Source organism: Podarcis filfolensis (genome assembly GCF_964270895.1).
Source record: "Podarcis filfolensis genome assembly, chromosome: 3".
NCBI classification, from domain to species: domain Eukaryota; kingdom Metazoa; phylum Chordata; class Lepidosauria; order Squamata; family Lacertidae; genus Podarcis; species Podarcis filfolensis.
Genome location: NC_139606.1, coordinates 92,384,334 through 92,409,381, shown reverse-complemented (window position 1 = coordinate 92,409,381; position 25,048 = coordinate 92,384,334). Strand labels below are relative to the sequence as shown.

General features: G+C 42.0%; 1 protein-coding gene across 2 annotated transcripts in view; it reads left to right on the top strand.

The window, feature by feature from the left end:
• The first annotated feature begins 2,762 nt into the window (after positions 1–2,762).
• DISP1 (dispatched RND transporter family member 1) overlaps positions 2,763–25,048 on the top strand; it is an 87,810-nt gene continuing 65,524 nt past the window's right edge. The window contains exon 1 of one of the 2 annotated variants that reach the window (XM_083604877.1): positions 2,763–4,330. In XM_083604877.1, coding sequence (XP_083461003.1) covers positions 4,157–4,330 — 174 coding nt within the window. In that variant the 5' untranslated portion in view covers positions 2,763–4,156. The remainder of the gene's footprint in view (positions 4,331–25,048) is intronic. The other variant, XM_083604879.1, reaches the window with a different exon arrangement.

The following is a 25,048-nucleotide window of genomic DNA, read 5'->3' as shown; positions in this document are numbered from 1 at the left end:
TCAAACAGAATCTGATAGCATATTTAAAGTTACACTTATATGAAATTGATCTCACTGTATGACTCTTGCTTGCATCATTCAATGTATATCGTACATTCTACACAATTTCCTGGTTGTCTCAGGAGATTATTTGGGGATTATTTGATAAACCAGAATTAGTGTGATTCTCATAATGTCACTTTCAGATATATTTGACACTAGGATGAAAAAGGTGTTGCTGTTTTTTTTAAAGTTACACACTGGGCCTCAAATCTTCCCAGAATCTCCATCTGGAGATACAATACTAAAGGAGCAGACTTCACAAATGCTCAGAGGCAGTAAGTTCAAATGTATCCTACAGAGATGAACACCAGTTTATTGCCTAAGTTCCCACTATAAAGATGCAACAGTTGCCAGAGCCTTTTTTATTCAGCTAAGTATGTGTGACCATCGAACATAGCTGAATATTATCACAGGGAAAACATTTGCTATTTCAGATGGAATAAAGGTCTCCAATTAGGCTGCTGCCTTTTCTTCATGCTGGAGACTCTGTGGCTTTAAAATCTGCCTACTAATTTAAATTCAACAGGTGCAGCTTTCTCCTATTACAGCAGTTATGAAAGCAGGGGTAGCTAATCTGTGCCCCACCCCCAGATGTTGGATTCTAACTCCTGGCAGCCCAAGGCAGCAAGGGCTATGGTCAGGGGTGATGGGAATTGTATTTCCAATGACATTTGGAAGCTCACGTGTTAGCCCCCTCCCCACCAAACCCATAGGAACCTTGCCAGAAAAAAGATGTCAGTTCTAGTGTAAGGCACAGCTGTCTGCAAAGAAAATGTTTTTGGGACTCAAAGGTTATAGGGGATTGGAGCCTCCCTGAGCATAAAACCCCATATATAAGAACATATTTATGTAAGTATGGGAATCTGGCAACTGACAGGTTATCCAGTTCCTGAGGGGATTATGTTTGTTATGCAGAGCAAGAGAGTGAATTTTTAACAGTGTTAAGGCTTGAGTCAGAAATATTCTTATCATCCCTTTCAACTCTTTCCCCTTCTCTGAGAAGACGTGAGAGTACAGAAACAACCTGGTATCCCTGGGAAGGATTATCTGTACCATGACAAGAGCTTTATGTCAGGGCCACCGTTTCAGATTTTCATAGCCAGCAAGGTCTATATAATAATAATAATAATAATAATAATAATAATAATAATAATAATTTATTATTTATACCCTGCCCATCTGGCTGTGTTTCCCCAGCCACTCTAAGCCCCACTCTTGAATACTTCACTTAAATGGTGAAAAAGCAGTCTAGCTGCGATTATTTCCTGCTTTGTTTATACTTCAGTTTTACAGTCCTCAGCTATTAGTCATAATCGCTTCGTGGGCATATCTCATCTCTGGATACTCAGAGAGATTCACAGTAAAGCATGAAAATAATGTAAGTATATCAACAGTACATTGTTATTAATGGCACCTTCCTATTTTTTAAAAAAAACCATTCAAAAGTTTCATAATTTAAAAGTTACACAATTGAAAACACTTCAGTATCTTCCCCCCCATAATTCATTGCTAAAGGAAACAAAGTCAGACGTCCTGTGCCTTAGGAGGTGGTAGCAATTATATGCCAAATTGCTCCCCAGGTCTGACTGCCTGTGGTTGAAAACAGCATGCTTTTCTTCAAGTACATGCAGGTGCCCCAGCTATATTCTTTCCTTGAGCATTTCACCTTTCCAGCATTTATGTAATGGATGAAAATTAGGGCTTAAATCCTTAATTAATTAACCAATAATCAATGAAAAAACCCACCTTTTGTTAATGTGACCCCAATAAACTGGGAAGCAGACTTTAAAAAACAAGTGCTTATATAAACTGCAGAGCACCACAAAGGCATTATTCCTTCACACAGAGAGACATGTCTTTGCTTCTTCAGGCAAAGTCAGGACAGGGCAGCAGGCTGATCTGGATGCAGGCTTGCAACCTGTCTTGGACTTGGTCTCAAAGGACCACGATAGCAGCATGGGGATTCTCCTGGATTTGGCAATGTCTATGGAAGTGAGAGCTGGACCATAAAGAAGGCTGATTGCCGAAGAATTGATGCTTTTGAATTATGGTGCTGGAGGAGACTCTTGAGAGTCCCATGGACTGCAAGAAGATCAAACCTATCCATTCTTAAGGAAATCAGCCCTGAGTGCTCACTGGAAGGACAGATCCTGAAGCTGAGGCTCCAAAACTTTGGCCACCTCATGAGAAGAGAAGACTCCCTGGAAAAGACCCTGATGTTGGGAAAGAAGAAGAAGAAGAGTTTGGATTTGATATCCCGCTTTATCACTACCCGAAGGAGTCTCAAAGCGGCTAACATTCTCCTTTCCCTTCCTCCCCCACAACAAACACTCTGTGAGGTGAGTGGGCCTGAGAGACTTCAGAAAAGTGTGAATGGCCCAAGGTCACCCAGCAGCTGCATGTGGAGGAGCGGGGAAGCGAACCCAGTTCACCAGGTTACGAGTCCACTGCTCTTAACCACTACACTACACTGGCTCTCAAGATGGAAGGCACAAGAAGGGGACGACAGAGGACGAGATGGTTGGATAGTGTTGTCGAAGCTACCAACATGAGTTTGACCAAACTGTGGGAGGCAGTGAAAGATAGGAATGCCTTGCGTGCTCTGGTCCATGGGGTCACGAAGAGTCGGAAACGACTAAACAACAACAACAACAACAACAATGGAATTGCAGCTAGCAGAAGTTACTAAGAGTGTTTTTTTACTGGCATCTCCTTCCCTGTAAAGGCCCTTCCACAAATATGCTTCAGGAGTATTGGGGATGCTTCAGAATGAAGGAGGCTGAAGGGGAAATTGACAAAATTTGACCCTTATTCCCCTATCCGTTTCTACAAGCAGGATCACCTCCTAGCATGACAGACATGTGAACTGTCTATGTAATCCAAATGGCAATGCTACTTTATCATTCTTCCACAGCCATGTGAATCCATCTTTTCATGGAACGTCTTTCAGACTCCAACTGGATGCTAAGACTTAGGAAAAATTCATTTGCAGTAACATCCAGCATACTCCCTATGGTCAACTTGTGTATGTGTGTTTCCTCAGTCTCATTCAAATCTACCATTTCCTTCCTTCCATATTCTACTTTGTCGTCCCCCCACTCATTATTTTTTGCCTTTGCTGTGCATCATCATCGTTCACTTTCTTCCCAGGTGACTCAAAGCAAACAAAATATAAACTCTAGTCTAGAACCAATTATAGCAAACCACCAATAAAAATTTAAACAACACATCTATACCAATAAAAGGCAGGACTTGCAGATCCTGCTGCACAAGACAGGCAGCAAGTACTTTAAGCCATTCAAATCATAGGCAAAACCCCATGTAATAAGGAATTTCTTTTGCCTGGTGCTTAAAATGGAAAAAGTTGGCACCAGCAGGGAGCCTCCCTGGGGAGAGCATTCCACAAGTGAGGAGCCACCACAGAAAAGACCCCTTCTTTGTTTCCACCTTCTGGATGGAAACCCAGGGGGAGGGCAGCCAGAAAAGGGATTCAGGTGGTGATTGCAGGGTCGGGGTTGGTTCATATGGGGAGGCTCTGGAAGTTTACCAGAAGGGCAAGAGCACCCTGCGTTGTTATTCATATGAAACCATCAGCGTGCACAGCCCTTTGCAGAGTACAAAAGGAGCAGATCCCTGCCCCGAGGGGCTTCCAATCTAAAATTCAACACAAGGGCGACAAGACTAGATGCCTATCCCACCCCCGGAATCCGGCATTCATTCAAACCACATTCAAACCATGCATTTCAAGTATATATAATCTAACCGTCCCAAGTGGCATTTCGCAGTTCGATCTAGGTTTTTAAGAGATCCTGAGTCAAAAAATGGTAGTATATCCCTCCCCTCCTCAAAGGGGTAAACGTATTAGAAAGGAGCAAGGGCACGCGCACTACCCTCCAAGCTTTTCCACCTTTCCCTGCTCCTGGAAAACCCGCCGCCCTATACCAGCCGCGGCTGCAGCGAGCCTAGACCGCGTCGGGGTGGCGCCACGCTCAAGATGGCGGGGTCGCCTGCGCGCCACGCTCAAGATGGGCGGCTGCTCCCCTCCCCTCTCCCTCTCTCCCTGGCCCAGACCTCTTCCCGGCAGTGATTTCCGGAGCGAGAGGGATTCCGTCCCATGGTAACAGGGCCACGGCGGGGGACGCCAGAGGGGCTGCTCACTTCCTGCCCCGCAGAGAGACGCGGCGCGGAGAGAAAGGGAGAGGACGAGGAGGAGGACGAGGGCGACGAGCTCCACACGCGCCCCCTCAGCAGCAAGCCGGGCAGGGACCGCCCCCTCGCAAGGACCCAGGTAGGAATTGGTCCTGCGCTCCGCGGGGTGGGGGGCGGGCAGGGGGCTTCTGCCCCGGGGATTTGCACAGGTAGCCAGCGCCTCGGTTGCAGAGAGGCCCAGCCTTGTCTGTGCGGACTGGGGAGGTGAGCGCGCGACTGCGGGGGGAGCCGCGAGGACCCGCTGGGGAAAGGAGGAGGAGGAGGGGGCCCCGCTGCTCGTGAAGCCGCGCTTGGCCCAGCAAACTGGGGGCTTGCATCTCTCCAAGCCTGGCTCTGCGGTTGGCTGCAGTACCCTTCCTCCTAAATAATGCTAAAAGTGAAGAGTTGCGATTTTTTACTTACAACCGCCTCCCTCTTGAAGAGCTTAAGCATCTTCTCTCTCGGGTCTCAGTGACAACTCTCGTATGCAATTGTTTGCAAAGTGTGTAGAATTTTCCTGTCTCTTACCCGCCTCACAAACCCCTTTCCAGTGGTGCATAAGGTCCAGCATACCCAAAATGAGCTTCACATCCGACTCTTTGTTAGTACTGTATCCATCTTCTGGAACGGAGGAGGATTTCCTTAGGTAGACTGTTGCTTTCCTCAGGTTTCACCCCAAATTTAGGTTTCATCACCAGAACGGCTTTGTTTCCCTGCACTCTTCACATGCAAACATGCCCTTTGTATGTGGTGTTCTGCATATTTTGGGGAGGAAACTTGACTCAAGTTCTGGCAGGCATAGTCAAGGTAGTGATGTTGATTTAGCTATCACGCTTGATCACTTTCTGGTTGGGGCTGATGGGAGTTGTAGTCCACAACATCTGGAAGACACTACTCTGGCTACTGCTGTGTTGAGTATGATGTGCTTCCTTTTGGATTCTAAATTGCACAAGGAGCATTGGAGGTGACGTGGGGAATTTAAGGGATCTTTTATTCAGCTAAATATGTGAAAAGAGCTAGGAAGGCAACACAGTCTGTGCTGTTCTCCATCTGTGTATGGGGACTTTCGTATAGCTCAGTTGTAAAGCACACATACCTTGCACAGAAAAGGTCCCAGGTTCTCTCCCTTGCATCTGTAGGAAGGATTGGAAAAGGCCACTGTCTTGAGAGCCTGCAGAGATGTTGCCAGTCATCATAGAGCTAAATGGACCAATGGTCTCAGCATATGGCCACTTCCTATGTTGCTGGTTGAGGACTGGACTCTGGGGATCGGAATTGCTGAAAAGGTGCTTTGTGATCTCCACAAATAGAGCTGTCTGGTCATGTTATTATTAGAAACATCATCTGACAGAACCCTGTTCTACTTCGCAGGGAGATGGGAAATGTTCCACTGATGGCTCATTCTTTGATTCGAATAAGACTCCTTTAATTAGTTATTTTCTGTGATGCAGGATTTTTATTCGTGTGTGTTTGAATTGGGTATTAAGAGGATGCTTATGCACACATACGGTATCTTTCTAAAGGGGCTTTTACAGATAAAAGATACATGTTGACTGAAGGTCAAACATGGAAGGTGGAATTTGAGGGAAAGGACCACATGGTTTGTCTAGTCCAAGGCTAGTCAATATGGTGCCCTCCAGTTCTTGTTAGACTTCAGTTTCCATCATTATGACTTTTGGCCATTTTAACCTAGTGTCGCCTGCCTGCCCTAAAATTGGATCCAATTCCAAAGCCATCTCTGACACTTAAGTCAGAGACAGTAGGGAATTTCACTGCCTTTTGGGGTTAATTGAAATTATATTTGAATGCATTATCATATAAAGTTTCTGTATGCTGGGTCAGACCATTCATCCATTTAGTTAAGTATTGTTTACTTCGCCTAGCAGCAGACTCAAGGTCTCATTTGTTTCTCAGTCCTGGCATCTGAGAGCCTTTAATTGGAGGTGTCTGAGAGTGTACATGGGACCTTCTGTGCTGGTTCAGTGAGCCGCAGTCCCAATAATCCTTTGGTTAATTATCTGGTGTACAAGAATCTGCTACATCAGAATATTTACATTCCTGTGCTAAGCACATATTCAAAGCAAAGAAAGCTCTTTTAACTTTAGCCATAACATTTATAAAACGACTGCTGCTTGTCTTGGATTGTTCAGAATTAATAAAGGCTCTGGTCGTTTTATTACCCTGTAGTAGAAAGAGAGGCTCCAGATATTATTCCACTTATTTATTTTTTACCTCAGAGGGGGCAGAATTTAGTTTGAGTTTGCAACAGGGATTGCATTTTTAAAGTACTGGAAGCTAAGGCTTATGTTCATCTCCCCTCTTCCAAATATATCAAGGCTTGACAGTATTTCTTTTATCATTGAGGTGGGTTAGAACGTCATTTTCCACTGTTTGTGTGTTTGTGTAGTTTTTTTAAAAAATAAACACATTGACAACATTTGGTTTCCCCCTTAATTTCCCCTTTCAGTCCCCGCCCATCATAAAAGAACTCAGACATAGCTCATTGATACAAATGAATACAAGAGAAATAAAGGTAACTTATTTTTATTAGGGACGCGGGTGGTGCTGTGGGTTAAACCACAGAGCCTAGGACCTGCCGATCAGAAGGTCGGCGGTTCAAATCCCCGCGACAGGGTGAGCTCCTGTTGCTCGGTCCCTGCTCCTGCCAACCTAGCAGTTCGAAAGCACGTCAAAGTGCAAGTAGATAAATAGGTACTGCTCCGGCGGGAAGGTAAACGGCGTTTCTGTGTGCTGCTCTGGTTTGCCAGAAGCGGCTTAGTCATGCTGGCCACATGACCCGGAAGCTGTACAACGGCTCCCTCGGCCAATAAAGTGAAATGAACCCTTGGCATACTTACTGTATTTGGGAGTAAGTCCCACTGAACATAAGCGGGATTTAGGTCTGAGTAAACTTGTATAGGATTTCATTACATGTATATCAACAGCATAGTAGGACCATCATAAAAATGTTATAAGGTGAACCTTTTTACATATCGGTGCTCCTCAGCAAACCTACAATCATGTGAATTTCCTGAGTTGATGAATTTTTAAGGTAGAGCATGCCTAAATTAGAAACAAAACAATTATTCAGTAGTAATGTAAACCTTCGCACCTCATCGGCTATCCAGCTGATTTTAGTAGTTGCTTAGGTTTCCTGTTTGGAATGGGATGTAGAATTCTGGATACTTTCCAGCACATCTGGTGGAGGAAGAGGGGAAAGAAGCAACCCTTTAAACTCAGCCTTCCCCAGCCTAGTACCTTTCAGATGCTTTGAACATCATTACTGAACATTGGTTGATGGGAGTTGTAGTCCAAAAATATTTGGAAGCTTGGAGAAAGATGCTCTAACTTCTCTGTTGTGCCTCAAGGATTTTTTGTTAGTGAAATGGAAGCGGCCTTCAGCCATATTTTGGCCTGTTACTATTTCAGATATTGGGTTATCTGTGGCAAAAGAGAGAAGGTGGTCATCCCAGAATAAGTATGAACATTTCTTCTTCCCCCACACCCCCTGCTTCTGCACTGGAGATGTAGACAGTGTCAAACATTGGAACTCGGAATATGTTTTAAAGGGTTTTCCAGGAAAGAAATCAGAGTTCTTACAATGCTGACTCCTAAATCTTCATATTTTACAGCAGTATGTGTCAGTTTCCCACATAAAGCATCTCTTTTCAAATGCTATGTACAGTATTCTTCTTTGAGATTAGTCACCCTCTTAAAGTTGGCTAACAGACCAGAGTTAAGGTTTTTTGTTCTTTTTCCTGGTAGCTTAAATCCTAAAGTCACAAAGTGATGGGAAACAGGTGGGGTAGGTATTCTGGAAGGATACAGTTTGTCACTCACATGCAATGTCTAATGAGTTGTACTGAATTTTTAGCTACGTTTTGGAACATTTCAGATAATTCCACTAGGTGTTAGCCAAGGGGTGTATGAATGAGCATGTGTGTGTTTGTGTGTGTATAAGAGAGACAGATGTCAGGTGACAACATCTTGGAATATTTCAAATCTGTTGTCAAGCCTGCATGATTGGGATCATCTGAGTGTTCTTTTTCCCCCAGCAACCACCCAAATAGGGCTAGAGTTGTAAAATCAATGGGAAAAAAGCCTAAGCACAACTAAGTTTTGAAACCCTCCCCCCAAACTGCTCAGTTCATAAAATTTCAATAAATATTTTTCATTTTTCTGGAATCCTCTTCAGATGTTAATGGCTTGTACACAAAACTCTATCCTGAAGATTTGTGGCAGCTTAACAGTGTTTTAAAAGCATTAAAAAGCCTAATCAGTGAAAATAAAACCTACTATTAAAACTCTTCCACCATACCAGACACCAAAAGCCAGACTAATTTTTTTTTAAAAGCCTTAATAGCATTTCCAGAAGATGCTCACATGCTACTTTGGAGGAATCCCTGGGGAGGGGGAAATTGAGGAGCAGAACTGATGGACAGTGACTTAATGTGCTCTTGCGCTCTTAAAAGTGTGTTAGTAACTTTTTGCAATATAAGTAGTATTAGAAATTCTTCCTTCTCCATTATGTGTGGGTGTTTTTAATTAATGCTGAAACCATGTGAGGCTAAGCACTTATTTGCATGTATTGTATAGTATTGAAGAAGCTTCTCTCACAACATTTTCTGACTGTGACTTTTCTCTTTGTGCCGACTGACTGCTGAGCTTCTTTTTAGAAGATATTTCACTCAAGTTTGTATTACTTCTCAGAACTAGTGGTTTGGAACTGTTCTGAATCTGAAATCAGTCTTGAAAGTGGACCATAGTAAGCGTGTGTAGTTGAGCTGCATTTACATTTTAAATTTGCTAGTGTCTTGCCCAGTAAGGCCTTCCTAAAAGGTAAAGGACCCCTGACAGTTAAGTCCCATTGCAAACGACTCTGGGGTTGCGGCACTCATCTCGCTTTACTGGCTGAGGGAGCCAACGTTTGTCCGCAGACAGTTTTTACGGGTCATGTGGCCAGCATGACTAAGTCGCTTCTGTCAAAACCAGAGCAACGCACAGAAACGATGTTTACCTTCCCGCCGGAGCGGTACCTATTTATTCTACTTGCACTTTGATGTGCTTTCAAACTGCTAGGTGGGCAGGAGCTGGGACCGAGCAACGGGAGCTCACCCTGTCGCGGGGATTTGAACCGCCAACCTTCCGATCAGCAAGCCCTAGGCCCAGTGGTTTAGACCACAGCGCCACCCGTGTCCCAAGGCCTTCCTACACAGAACCATTTTTAAATAAGTTACTTTCATCAGATGAAGGCTTATTTAAAATGTTGTGTCTGAAAAACCTATGACTGTTGTTATGAAATCCTTTAAATCAATGTAATTTCTTCACTATAGTACAGAATTTTTTCCCCTCTGAAAATGTGTTGCAAACATTTAGTACTGTATTTCTATACAAACTAAGGTTAAACCTTGACAAGATGGAGTTGCTGCAGACTGGGGTTCCTGGGTTTAGGAATTGGGTTCACAGATTGTTTTGGGTGAGGTTGCACTCTCCCTAAAGCAGGAATAGGGAATGTGTGGCCCTCCATATGCTGTTGGACTACACCTTTCATCATCCCTGACCATAGGCCATTGTGGCTGGGGCTGATGGGAACTGTCATGCTCTGTGTTCCTGGACAGAGATAGCTTAGTCACAGTAATCCATGCCCTAGTAGCTTCCCAGCTTGCCCACTGTAAGATGCTCTCTGTGGAGATGCCCTTGAGGGTGGTTTGGAGGCTGCAACTTGGGCAAAATGCTGTATGGGTACTGACATATTCAGTGACATACACAATTTGGAAACATTTGCACTGGCTACCTGTTCATCACTGAGTCCAATTCAAGGGGTTAACTTTGATGTTAAGCTCTGGACTGTTTGGGGCCAGTTAGGTGAAAGAATGCCTCTCCTGATATTGTGAGTTGGGATCTGCTGAGAAGACCTTGTTGGTTGTCCTGTCATTATACTTGGTGGGAACCTGGAACAGGGTCTTCTTGACTGTGGCACCCTGGCTCTGAAACACTCTTCTTCCCTGTTCTCCCTCTCCCAATAACAGGCAGACTCCTACATTGGGTGGATTCTGACAGGTTAAGGCATTTCTGTTTCATGCTGACTTTGAACATCATTAGTGACTTAGGATTGAATTGTTATTAGATAAAGGATTGAATTCTGATTGAATTCTGTACTTCTAATTTTAACTAAGTTTCTGTTTTTGTGTAATTTGGCTTTGTGTTATGTGTATTTGTACAAATTATAACCTGTCTTGTGACCACGGGGTGGAGGATGGGATATAAATTGCTTTAAATAAAAGAAATATAGAAAACTGCTTGAACATTGTGAAAATGTTAAGTAGTACAGTAAGCCCGCAACTTACACACCTAAAGCCAAAATTGTGTATAGTCAAAACACATTGGGTTCAATGGCGGGTGGGATTGCCAAAGTAATTTCCCCCAGAACTTCATCCTCTTTCCGGCCCCTTTTTATTTATATTTTATTTTTTGCTGAATGCACACAGGTTGTGCAAGTTGTGAGCTTACTGCATTGCATTGCACATTCTAGTTACAAATCCACAATTTTAAAACCGTAACCACTTAAAATGGTAAAATATTTGCACCTTGAGAAATAAGAGAAGTCAATTCTTCTGTTCCTTTTTAAGTTAGGTGTATTTAGTCCTAGAGTAAACTTACTTTAAAATTCAAAGCTCTGTTGGGGGGCTAAAAAAATAAAAAGGATTAACTGTGGGAACAATTCACACACCTCGGTTTAGCTGGAATGCTAAAGAATGATATTTCTCACATTACAGTTGTGCTTCAGGGTTAATGGCTGATTTAAAGGTGTGAACTAAGAATGCTTCATTGGAAACCTTTTATTTCTCAACCATAAATTACTGTTCACTGCATGGGTGTGTGTCTTTAAGTCTGAACAAAGAAAATGCTTACTAGTCTATTCAAACAAAGTTGCTAGTTAAGACTTTGCCATAGGCTGCAAAATTGCTTGGTAGATATCCCCTTCTTCTGGCAAAAGATGCTCCTAACTGTGGCCAACATTGTCTCAGAACTCTCTACTGTCTCAGAATTAAAATACAGCACTTCTTAATCCATGTTTGTTTACTGTGTGCCATTCCCCACATCAAAAAGGCCATGTAAACTTCTATTCGAAAATCTTGCCATTTCTTGGTCTCCTTCACCACTATCATTTATATCCTGCAGTGTATTGATTGATGGGTTAGGTTAATCAATTTTTAAAGAGTGCCCCATATTAATTGGGTAGTGGATTTTTAAGAAATTCTGTGACTCTCAGGACTGAACTGTGTGTTCCTTCTACTCTTGTGGCGAAACAGCATAATCAATTATAGATGGGAGAGAGGAAGCAATTATGTTGGGACATTCAGGGTTTTTTAGGGTTTCTTTTTTGGAAAAGTGGCCTAAAAATAATACCATACAAATTTGTCTATCTAGGTTAGAGCATACAGTGGACGCTTGGGTTGCAAACGTGATCCATGCGGGATGCACGTTCGCAACCCGCAGCGTTCGCAACCCACAGCGGCACATCTGCGCATGCACAGGCTGGCATTCGGCTCTTCTGTGCATGTGCAAAGCATGGTTTAGCGCTTCTGTGTGTGCACAACCCCCGAAAACCGGAAGTAACCCGTTCTGTACTTCCGGGTTTCGGCCGGTCCTTAACCTGAAAAAATGCAACCTGAAGCGTCTGTAACCCGAGGTATGACTGTATATGCATGAGCTTGCTCCAGTGAGGGATTATTCTGGGTTCCTTTTTTGCTAATGATACTAGCATTATAAGAGGGTTGGGTTGTTGTTTTGTTAAAAGGTGAGATGAGAAAAAAAAAAAAGGTGAGATGAGGTGGTTGAGTGATGGGTGGGTCTGCTCACCTGTCAAAACGACGCACAGGGTGGGGCAGCCCAGTCAGCCAGCCAGATCTTTTACCCCACACCTCATTTAGTGGGTTTTATGTGGGACTCGGGTGGCTCTGTGGTCTAAACCACTGGGCCTAGGGCTTGCTGATCAGAAGGTCGGCGGTTCGAATCCCCGCGACAGGGTGAACTGCCATTGCTCGGTCCCAGCTCCTGCCAACCAAGCAGTTCGAAAGCATGTCAAAGTGCAAGTAGATAAATAGGTACCGCTCCAGCAGGAAGGTAAACGGTGTTTCCATGCACTGCTCTGGTTTCACCAGAAGCGGCTTAGTCATGCTGGCCACATGACCCGGAAATACTGTCTGCGGACAAACATCGGCTCCCTCGGCCAGTAAAGCGAGATGATGAGCCCAGAGGCGTTCGTTACTGGACTTAACTGTCAGGGGTCTTTTACCTTTACCTTTTATGTGTAACTTCAGATAACTGCATATTTAATCAAGAATTGTGGTATTAGCAAACAACATAGCAACATCCCATTTTTTCATGATATGGTGTGGTATAATGTTCTCACAATTTGTAGCTTCTTTCTGAGGAAATGAGAAGAAAAAGAGAGTAAATACACACACACACCCCATCATCAGCAGGTTTGTTTATTTGGAAGTACTGTATATCTGTTCAGATAAGTGTACATCTAGGATTGCAGCCTAGGAGATGGAAAGGGTGATTTAATATCTGCACATCTAAAACTCAGCATCACCATAGTATCTTAATGAATAGCTATGTGAGCTTTGCTTGAGACTGCCAGGAATTTAAAAATTCGTATTGTTGAAGTTTAATTGCAGGAGAAAAGATTTAGCTAGATTACGCAACACTTTAATTACATAAGAAGATAAGCTATCCCAAGGTTTGTCATTATCGTAAACAATAGTCCTCTGAAATTTTACTATTGGTAACTAAAAGATGTCTGTAAAAAAAACCGAATGCAGGTATTCTGTTGCAGTTGAATGTAATGTCCCATTGACAGTTTTATGTAGATGCTTAGAGCCTTGCACTACTTGGAAGTAAGCCTCCCCAAGTTCAGTGGGGGGCTTGCTTGCTAGTAAATATCCCTAAGATTGCAGCTTTACAGTTTTTGGAACCAGCCACTGATGAAGTAGACTGCTATGTCTGAGAAACTTGTTCCTGCTTGCTTTCTAATGTGTCACATTGGCTTCAGACATGCCTGCACATCATGCATGCTTCTTTGTCCAAAAGGGTTCTTAAAATATAGGTTTTCACTTTGGCATACATTCACATCTGAATATTGTTTTGCCTCTAGTGCTTTTTATGGCTTGAAAGCTGCCCCCCCCCAAAAATAGCTGGCTTCAAGCACTACTTAAAAAATGTCTGTGATTTATTTATGGCCTTCTAGAAAGTGACTAGCAAGATGTAAAGAAAACTATTTTGGATCAGTTCTGAAGAAAACACATGTGGTGCTTGCTTTTCCCTTTCCCTTTTCTGCAGTGTTCACCCTTACCCCAGTCTTCTTTATTTCAGTTTTGTGTTGGCTCTGGAGGTGGTGGCTTCTTATCTAAAGTTGGAAAGTCATACCTGTTTTTATGCACTCCATACCAGAGCTACAGGCTTTATTTCTTCAGTGGTTAACTGTGGGATTGTGTCTTAGCCTCTTTACCAGTACCAGCTAAAAGGCAATAATAAAATATCCTCAATTGAATTTTTAATTTTTTCAAATATTTTGAAATTTCATCAATACTTAATAAGGTACTTGTATTCTGCTGCTTTTTACCCATTTGAAAACCAGTGCTTGCTATTGTTCAGTAGTACACTATACCTATATACATTGCTTTAATGTACAGGAAGAAAATCAGAACAATCTATCTACTCAGAGGTAAAGTCAAATCTGCACAAATTACTTCTACGGGTGTATATATTTCAAGCACCAGATGAACTGCTTCAGTTATCGGAGCGCTGCTTATCTCCAAAACCTCAGACAACAAGTGGTTAATTGTGAAATGCTGTATAAACTGATAAAAGCATTGCTGTGGAAGAGCATGTGTAAAATTATAAATCATCCTTCACAACCAATGTTGGCCATAGCTCTGAAAGACACTTAGGCTGGAAACACATCAGAATTGGATAAAACCCGTAATGCGTGTCTTCATCACCTTAGATCATGAGCCAAATACGTACTGCTCCATATCTTCAACAGCTGCCTGGAATGCTGTGCCAATCCTAAAACGCTGTGGAAGGCAGAATTTTATTGCAGGAACTAAACCTGGCAAAACCCTTTTGCGTGAGTTTTTCAGTGACATGTCCTATGGTTAATCTATTTCAGCTTTGAGATTCCAAGCGAACTTTAGAGCAAGTTATTTGGCGAGCTAAAGATTTTTATTGATTTCCTCCCCTGCCGAGCCATTGTGCTATATATTATGCTATTCTGCCGGGGTTCCTGAGTTTAAATTTGCCAGTTTGAGCATATCTTGTCACTCTTGCAAGATCTGCAATGCACCAAATTGTTCCTGGACACATTTCAAAGTTCTGATGTTAAAACCCCAAAACATTTGAGACCTGGTTATTTGAAGGACTGCTGTTTCCCATATGAATGCGTGATGGATTTAAAAAAAAAATCTTAGAGAGAAGAGGTACATCTCTAGGTACCTGAGAGAGAACATGTGCTTCCCAGCAACTGATATTGAGAAGTATGCAGCCTCTGTTACTGGAAGTACTGTACAGTGGTACCTCGGGTTACATACGCTTCATGTTACATACGCTTCAGGTTACAGACTCTGCTAACCCAGAAATAGTACCTTGGGTTAAGAACTTTGCTTCAGGATGAGAACCGAAATTGTGCGGCTGCGGCGCGGCAGCAGCAGGAGGCCCCATTAGCTAAAGTGGTGCTTCAGGTTAAGAACAGTTTCAGGTTAAGAACGGACCTCTGGAACGAATTAAGTACGTAACCAGAGGTACCACTGTAGTACATAACCAGTGAAGGCATCTTCGTTCATAGCATCATGTCTGTGAAATGCCTTCCTTAGACAAGAGGGGAGGGCACTTAACACTGACAAAGGTAACAGTGACTGTACCTACTTACTTAAGAGTAAACCCCATTGAACCCAATATGACTTATTTTTGAGTAGAATGATGTATAGGATTTTACTGTTCGGCACAGAGTTAAAACTTACTTTTATCAATATGTGGTTACTTCAGGATTTGCTGTCTTAACAGCTCTGCTTCCTTACTGTTTCTGACTAAATGGTTTAATTTTGTTTGAGTTTCACTGGTTATGCTGCTGTTTTTTTATTTTTCTCTCTAATGGTACATTTCAATTTTTTTATAGGCTGCTTTGTAGATCTTTTGATGTAGAAAAGTGGGATACAAATGTTGAAATAAAAGATTCCTCACATATCTTCCTTAGAACAAGACTTTTGAAATGTCCAGTCGCATGTACTTTGATTTTATTGTTCTCAACAGCTCTTGCTGACTTCTTAAAGACAAGTGGAACACACTCAAAACATTTTAAAATTAAACATCTTAAAACCGGAATTAATAAAGTTGTGTCAGCATGATGAGGAGTGTTTTCTCTAGGATGTTAATAAACTGACTTGTCTATATTGTACACATTTACACTGGAGTAAGACCCAGTGAACTCAGTGGGTTTCGCCTCGGATGATACATGTATATAGGATTGCACTCTGAATCTTACTGCAGTGAGCAACTTGCAGTTTTGAAATACATGTACAATTCAGTAAAACTTATATTCAAATATTGTGTGTCTGAAGCAATTTCAGCCAGGAACTTAAACATCAAATATTTCTCCCTGTGTTAAACTTGGTCAATAATGACTCGTATCTGTGCATAGTGTAGTGCTGGCTCTATGTGTTCATCTGAGCAAATGGAAGTTTATTCAAACCTTTCCCTTTTAAGTGAAATCCCTGGTGCATTACATGAGCTAAAACAAATTCAGACATTTGGTTTTCATTAGCTTTGTAACTGAAACAAAAACATATTTAATCCCAGAGTATTTTGAAGTTAATGTGCAACTTTGCTGGGAAGGTATTTAAACCGTGGTATCAGTTGCAAGTCGGCCACATGCCAATGTCTCAAAACTGTCACTGAGCAAGATGTTAAATTACTTTTAACGTGCACAAGATTACATTTGTGTGGTGTAGTGGTATGAAGAGATTTGGGTGAGGTGCAAGGGAGGCTTGAGAACAAAAGCAACTGGTGAAAAAAGCAACTGATAATGAAATGCTCCAACTGCTGGGATGGAGCACAGGTCAGAGGAAGGAGATGTCCAGCTAGCTATTTAGCAAGAGCGGTGCTTGAGATTCTTTCACTTAGGAGCTGATGTATTCAAGTGCTTTGCCAATAAAGAACTAAACTTCCAATTGCATGTCCTCCTTGCAGGGGACTGGATGTGCTCAGGAAAAGATTTGCCCTTGCTATTCTACTTGGGAGTATTTAGTTGGAAATGAAAGGAACTAGGACTGTCGTCTCACTAAGGAAATCTTAGCTGGATAAAAAGTTTTAATTAAATCTGCAAGAATTGGCAAATGAATTAAAAACAAGGGAAAATATACCTTATTTGTGGGGGGAGAGTTTTTTGTTATGGCGATGGATATGTGTGTTATAGCAGGCAACCGCTTAGAAGAGGCCTCCTGTATAACAGTGTCAGGGGGAGGGAAAGATCATGCATTTTCCAAGATGGTGCCCACCTCCTGCAATTTTCATAAATACCTGTGTTAAAGATTATTTTTTCTTTTGAAAAAATCTGGGAAACGTTTCTTAAAATTCCAAAAAAGCACCCTGACAATCAATCTACCCAGCCCTGCAGATCTACAAAGAACCATTGTGGACAAAGTTTGTGGAACATAAACAGGGGCATAATGGAGAAGTGATGAGAATGAGAGATCCCAGGACAGGATGCGACATATGACCAAAGAAATGGAAAAATGTATCGACAGGACTACACAATGTGCTGATACAGGATGTTTGGATTGAAGGAGCATGCTATTATGGGCAATTATCATGTAAAATACTATTTATTGTTACTCATTTATATACTGCTTATATGCCAAAATAGTTTCTAAGAGCTTATAGAGCCTGCCAGCTATTCATCTGAGAACTGCTCTCAGTGTAAATTATGACATCATCGTAATTATTGAATCGTAGAATGTTAGAGCTGAAAGGGACCCTGCGAATCATCTCACCCAATCCCCTGGAATGGAGGATTATACATTCGTCCCTTACGGGGATCAAACCTGCAACCTCGGCATTATTATGAATGTTTTCTACCCAGTTTCTTATTTTGCTTAAGGGATAGTATATGTTACTGATAGAAAAGTATAGAGTGACTGCACAATGTGTTTTTTGTTGTTGATTAGTCATTTAGTCGTGTCCGACTCTTTGTGACCCCATGGACCAGAGCACGCCAGGCACTCCTGTCTTCCACTGCCTCCCGCAGTATGATCAAACTCATGTTTGTAGCTTCGGGAACTCTGTCCAACCATCTCGTCCTCTGTCGTCCCCTTCTCCTTGTGCCCTCCATCTTTCCCAACATCAGGGTCTTTTCCAGGGAGTCTTCTCTTCTCATGAGGTGGCCAAAGTAACTGATTTTTGTTTTTGTTTTGTTATTGAGATTTTCCATTTTATACATGTCAAAAGGAAAGGGGAAAAAAGAAAAAAGAAAAAGAAAAAAAGAGAGATTAAAAAGGAAAAATTTAAAAAACACATAATTTTCATGTCATATTTTCCAATAACATATTTCCTTGACCTCCTCATACCTCCCCTTCTTGTATTCCAGTTCAAATTATTCATCCAGCAAATCCTTATCTCCTAGCATTACAGCTATAAACCTTATTTTCAATCCATCTTCTTAAATTATTGTAACTTATACTTTTACTTATGTACAAAAAAGAACTATTTTTTCATATTCTTTTGTATCATTACAGCTAATAACCCCTTAATTTCAATCCAACATCACTCAGTGTTCCTTAATATTACAATATTTTTGCAAATAGTCTTTAAATTTCTTCCATTCTTCTTCTGCCGTTTCTTCTCCCTGGTCACGGATTCTGCCAGTCAATTCTGCCAGTCCCATAAAGTCAATCAATTTTGTCTGCCATTCTTCCAGAGTGGGTAGGTCTTGCGTCTTCCAATACTTTGCAATGAGTATTCTTGCTGCTGTTGTAGCATACATAAAGAAAGTTCTATCCTTTTTTAACACCAATTGGCCGACCATGCCCAGGAGAAAGGCCTCTGGTTTCTTCAGGAAGGTATATTTAAATACCTTTTTCAATTCATTATAAATCATTTCCCAGAAAGCCTTAATCCTAGGGCACGTCCACCAAAGGTGAAAAAAAGTACCTTCAGTTTCTTTACATTTCCAACATTTATTATCGGGCAAATGGTAAATTTTTGCAAGCTTGACAAAGTAACTGATTTTTGAGGTACTATCCTAATTGAATTATTCATATTTCCTTACCCTGGTTGTTTGTTTGTTTGTTTGTTTGAATACATTTATATATCGCTCAATACCAGGACAGTCTAAGCAGTTTACAAAAAGAATTGTGTCTGTGTATGTATATACAAACAATGAAACTAAAATACTGCAATACGAGATAAATCAGTAAAATCTCCCCTCCTGCCCGAAGGCAAGAAACACAGCACATTTCGAAAACATCTTAAGAGTCAGCGACCCCTTTGCTTTGTTGCAAAGGTTTCAAATTCTTCTCTTCACATCACATAAGTTATTTTGGTGTCACATGAACTGCTATGTAAGTGGTCTTTTATGCCTTGGAGGGAATAGTTTAGCCTGAAGAAGAAGAAGAAGAAGAAGAATGATAATTTTAACATGGACCTGTCTTATATATTGTGTAGTATCCAGTGCTGTTGCTTTGCTGATGGAAGGTGTGAGCAGAACAGAGAGGGATGCGATTTTTAGTGACTGCCCCCCACCTAGTCCCTGAACTTCCCTAAATTTGCTCTGGAGGTTGTGGAGCCCAGAGCAGATTTTGGGGGTGCAGGGTGCTTCAGAGGAGAGAGAAAATCTCCCTGCTCTTTCACCTGACTGATGTCTTCTATCAGCAAAGGGCAACAGCATCAGATACCCCCTGTTCTTCTTTATAGCGGCTCATTGGCTATCTTGACTTGAACAAGAGTTTTCTCGAGGGGGGGGGTGTATTTCTTTAACATTCAGGAAAAGGGCCAGGATCCTTTCAAAACTGTTCGTAGATTTAAGGTTAGGTTTGGAAAGTTCATGGTGAACATACCAGTTTGATGTTTAAAAGTACAATATATGTCAAAATGTCTTCAAATAATTGGGCCTTAATGGCAAAGTTCTGACCGTAACTGCCAGGCAGAAACAGCCATCTGTTCTCCATGTCGTTTCATTATTTTCATGCATGCTTGAACCATCCTTTGATTTCCACTTGCTTACTCCGTTTCCTTTGAACTGTAATGTGCTTAATAATTTTTAGGAATGTGAAAGCCTGAAGAATTTAAAAGATGTATATTGGTGTCTCTTTAAGGTAGCAAATTGGAACTGACAACCTTTAAAAGGTTGTAATATTAACTTGAAGCTTTTTATTTTTCTTTAAGAAGTCAGATTAAGGATGCTCAAGATGGAAATAATCCAGTTTTGCTTCTAATGCAAGTTTGCCAGCTAAAATAGGGCAAATGGTCTTCCAAAGCTAATGTAGAAGTGGTCAGAGTACCTTTGCCGAAGAGCTGCCTATTAAAATCTTCACACTGTCAGGTCCCTCAGGCTCTGCTTCAGATACTGTTCTCTTTTACTGCAGGAAAGACTGCTGATGTCAATGCACCATTCCTCTTTTTTTGGGGGGGGGTCATTTGATAGTTCAGTACATTGCAGATCTTTGATTTATTCAGATACATTTCTGAATTTCTTGTGGCTCTTTCTGTTATGCAACTTATTTGCACTTCCTTTTAAAAATCAAAACTCCAGTTTTGGAGATGGGTGGTACAAAAGCGTTTTATTATAACTCACCCTAAGAAAGAAAGAATGTCAAAAATTACACGTATCTGAACTGTAATATTAGATTTTGTGTGTATTTACTACATTTTAACAAATACATAAGGGACGCGGGTGGCGCTGTGGGTTAAACCACAGAGCCTAGGACTTGCCAATCAGAAGGTCGGCGGTTCGAATCCCTGCAACGGGGTGAACTCCCGTTGCTCGGTCCCTGCTCCTGACAACCTAGCAGTTCGAAAGCACGTCAAAGTGCAAGTAGATTAATAGATACCGCTCCGGCGGGAAGGTAAACGGCGTTTCTGTGTGCTGCTCTGGTTTGCCAGAAGCGGCTTAGTCATGCTGGCCACATGACCCGGAAGCTGTACAACGGCTCCCTCGGCCAATAAAGTGAAATGAGCACCGCAACCCCAGAGTCTGTCACGACTGGACCTAATGGTCAGGGGTCCCTTTACCTTAACAAATACATTGTGGGAAGAGCCAACAAAGTTCAGTATATAGTTGTAATGGCTTCTACCATACTTTTTCCAGTAAACGTAATATTCTGTTTCATTTGGGGGATTTTCTGTTGCTTCAGCACAATGATGATCTATGTTTCCTTGATGTACCTCCAGTGTGCCCATCCAGTGCTAGTTAAAATGTATTCTTTATTACCTCAGCAGTGCTGAGCCAATGGATTTCATTAGGGAACCATTAAGAAAACACCTCTTACCTTTTCTTCTACAACAGAAAACTTACCGGTACTCATCCAGTCCGGTTTTTAGAAAACAGAACAGAACAACGCTACTCGATTGTGGGCTTGGATGTTGCCTTACTTTAGAGCAGGGTTTCTCAAACTTGGGTCTCCAGCTGTTTTTGGACTACAACTCCCCTCATCTGTAGCTGATGTCATGGATGATGGGAATTGTAATGCAAAAATATCTGGAGACCCAAGTTTGGGAAACCCTGCTTTAGGGTAGGAAACTTCCAGCCTGTGGGCCTGTTCTGGCCTGTCAAGGGGTCCAGTTGGCACATGCCATTTTCCCCAAACCTTGCCCACCTGTCAATCAGGTGATGCTTGCGGTATGCAGGCTTCAGCTGTTGTGGAATGGAGAAAAAAGTGATTTGCCAGCGCGTTGCTCAGAGCTTCTTAAAGTGCTGAACATAAGGCTAGCAATGCCCCTTGAGCTATGGTATCCAAGGTATTTTATTTTGATGTCTCCAGACAAAGCAGAGGTATCATAAAGCTATCATAAAAAGCTGAGAGAATATTTCAGTCCTGGGTGAGAATGGAGCTGTGAAAACATATTTGCAAAGGGCGAGGAATAAATGTTAAAGATTTATCAATATGCATAACATTGCAGCTGATTGAGGGTTAATTACCAAATTACATTATCTCCAAAAGCACACAAAATTAGCCAACCAAGGAAAAGTCAAAGTAAAAAGTTTCATAGAGTCTGAAGAGAGTGACTCTAACATACTGTCCAGTAGTACCAGACCCTTATACAGTCATACCTCAGGTTAAAGTAGCTTCAGGTTGAGCGTTTCCGGGTTTTACCGCTCAAAATGACATCACGCACATGCGCAGACGTGGTGAATCGCGACCCGCGCACGTGCAGACACTGGTTGCGTTCTCTTCAGGATGCAAACGGGGCTCCGGAACGGATCCCATTCGCATCCAGAGGTACCACTGTATATAGTGGGAGGGTGGGACTACTGTAGGACTAATCACATTCGTTAACAGTCGTCAATAGGTTTACCATACCCATTGAGTTAATCACTCATCCCCTACTACCCTTCTGAGAAAAACCTCACCCTACCCTCCCACTGTATATAAGGGTCTGGTGACTTCTGTTTCAGTGTATCCGAAGAAGTGTGCATTCACACAAAACCTTATACCCAGAACAAACTTAGTTGGTCTCTCAGGTGCTAATGGACAATTTTTTAATTTTTTAATTTATTTCGACTGCGTCAGACCAACACGCCTACCTACCTGAATGTAAATCTACAGACTGCAATATGAGGGAATTGTAAAGGTGGTGTATTTTCTTTTTTCTTATTGCTGATTCTGTTTGGTGCAATAAATACTTTCTGGTCCAGTTTGGGCTACTAAATGGTAGTTTGAACTCTGCATCAGGCAGAATGGAAAATAATCAGCTATATGGAGACCACATTATACTCTCATGGTTTAAACCTCAGCACAGTAGGACGGAATGCTCATAGTGGGTTAAATCCTTTTGCAAGCATCTATAGTCTTGTGACTAAATCCTAATAGATGGTATTTTTCTTGAAACTGGATTTCCTTTCCATGTCTCTATAGAAGGAAGTGGTTTAGCCAAAGAACACATTTAAGGACACAGAATTTAATTCTACTGTAGTCGAATATTCAGTTTTGATAAGAAATAATCTTTTGGACTAGGGATATTGTGTACATTTTGAATTCAAATAAAGTTTCCAAGAGCCTGTTAATGTTATTTTTTATCTGAAAAGATTAAAGTAGGCTGTTACTGCCTTCTGTCTCAACTTTCCTATTAGCCGGCAGAATTATTTCTGCTTCACTGTTCCAGATTGTTAAGCTGTTGCAGAGAAAGTTATTGGCATACGGCTAGAAATTTCTGATAACCTCATGGCTTAGTCCAATTGATCCTATTAAAACTATGCATAATCCACTGGGGGAGAGGAGGGAGCAGTGGAGTTTCTTTGCTCTTACACTCCACATATTTTTACAACCAGGAGTTGTTATTGTTGTAATAGCTCTTGAAATGCATTTTTTAAAAATCCAAGGAAGTTCTTCCCTGTTAGCTTTCACTGTATCAGAAAGCACAACTATCTCATTATTACCCTGATTCACTGGGTCCCTTTTGCTAGAAAACTGTCAGGTATGCAGTAAGGAAGTTTTGTTTTTTCATTTAATTGAAGTGCATTGTATTTACAGTGGAACCTCGGTTGTTGATCACTTCAGAAGTCAAACGTTTCGGCTTCCGAACGCCGACAACCTGGAAGTGAATGCTTCCATTTTCAAACGCGCCTCGGAAGTCGAACGGCTTCCGAGGCGCGTTTCTCCATTTTCTCAATTGATTTTGCCGACTGGCAATTGATCCTCGGTTGTCAAACATTTCGAAAGTCGAACGGTCTTCCAGCATGGATTACGTTTGGCAACCGAGGTTCCACTATAGCACATGTGGAAGAACTTCTGGGAGAAATTTGCTGTGCATGGAATGAATTGTTTCCCATGAATCAACTAGTTGCCGCTGCTTAAATAGCTGGTCTTTGGGGTGGTACTGGGCCATGAATGGGAAGGATGGAATATTTCTGATGTGAATTAAGACTGGTTGGCCATGAGCCCCAGAAAAGCCTCCTATATCTGTAGGGCCAGAACCTGAACCCTTCTGGACACCATCCTCTGAGTCTGAGATGCCAAATAAATGCCTTCCCAGGACCTCACCAGTGCAGCTGTGCAAGGAATGCACCAGCCAAGAGACCAGGGAATGGAGTGCCTGTGTTCAACCCATCAGCACGGCTCTTTAAGAGGACCTTGCCTGTCCACTAGCCAGAAGACTAAGGGAATGGAGTGCCCGACTCCAGTTCAGGAGGCTGGCTCTTTGAGAATCTACATCTGGTCACAAGGGAATGGAGCACGAGAGAGAGGTAGTCTTGAGAGCAGGAGCTTAAAAAGGTTTGGTCTGCTCTCAGTCTTCGTTGGATCAAGTTGCTCACTCGAACCTAGCTGCGGTCCTGCAACCCCCTGATCAGATTTGCTTCTAGCCTTCGCTAGTCATGTCTGCCCACCTTGGTGTCAGACCCATAATCTTTCTTTATGACCATCCTCTTTAACTTTAGCCATATTTCGATTTTGGATCAGTGGTTCTCAGACTAAGTGGGCTCCCTGAGTAGAGCATGCCTGGTGGGAAGGGGTGGGTGGGAGACACATTCCATCTAGAGCAGTGATGGCCAAACTTGGCCCTCCAGCTGTTTTGGGACTACAATTTCCATCATCCCTGACCACTGGTCCTGTTAGCTAGGGATGATGGGAGTTGTAGTCCCAAAACAGCTGGCGGGCCAAGTTTGGCCATCACTGATCTAGAGAGTAGACCCAGCAGTGGGCAGAATTGAGACACTTTCCTCCAAGTAGCAGGCGTTGTGTTGCAGCAATCTAGACTGCTTTGCAAACCATGGACACTATAGGGAGGGCATCCAGAGCTGGGGAGGAGAAATGAAAGGCCCATTATACAATTGAAACTCTGCATAGTATTGCAAACAACCCAAAGAAAGGAGATAGTAGAAAACCCACCTCTTAACAAGGACTCTAGTCCAGGAATCATGAAGAATGATGCATACATAATGCCATAATAACGTCAGTTCCAGATATTTTAGATAAATGAAACTCAATTTTACAGTTGTTATATATTCAAATAGTGCATTGAACATTGGCAAGTTCTTCTATAAACAAGATATACCCAGCAAACAAGGTGGTCCAATATGATCAAATCAGCAACAGCCTAACAGTATGTGAAATCACATTATGGATTACTTTTCTAGGGCCTACTTTTGAATACAGTGGTACCTCGGGTTAAGTACTTAATTCGTTCCAGAGGTCCGTACTTAACCTGAAACTGTTCTTAACCTGAAGCACCACTTTAGCTAATGGGGCCTCCTGCTACTGCCGCGCCGCCGGAGCACAATTTCTGTTTTCATCCTGAAGCAAAGTTCTTAACCTGAAGTACTATTTCTGGGTTAGCGGGGTCTGTAACCTGAAACGTATGTAACCTGAAGCGTATGTAACCTGAGGTACCACTGTACATGGGATATCTAAGGGAGTTTTCTCCAGTGCAACTTAGATGTGTTTGTTACTTGCCAAAACCATCTTCCATATAACTCTGATAGTAGTGATGATAAATTATGGACACTGAGTTAAAGTGATCTTTGACCATCTTAGCCAAAAGCAAACAGTGCTTGGTAGATATGGATTGTATTTGCATAAGCTTGCAATTTTATATTGTAAAT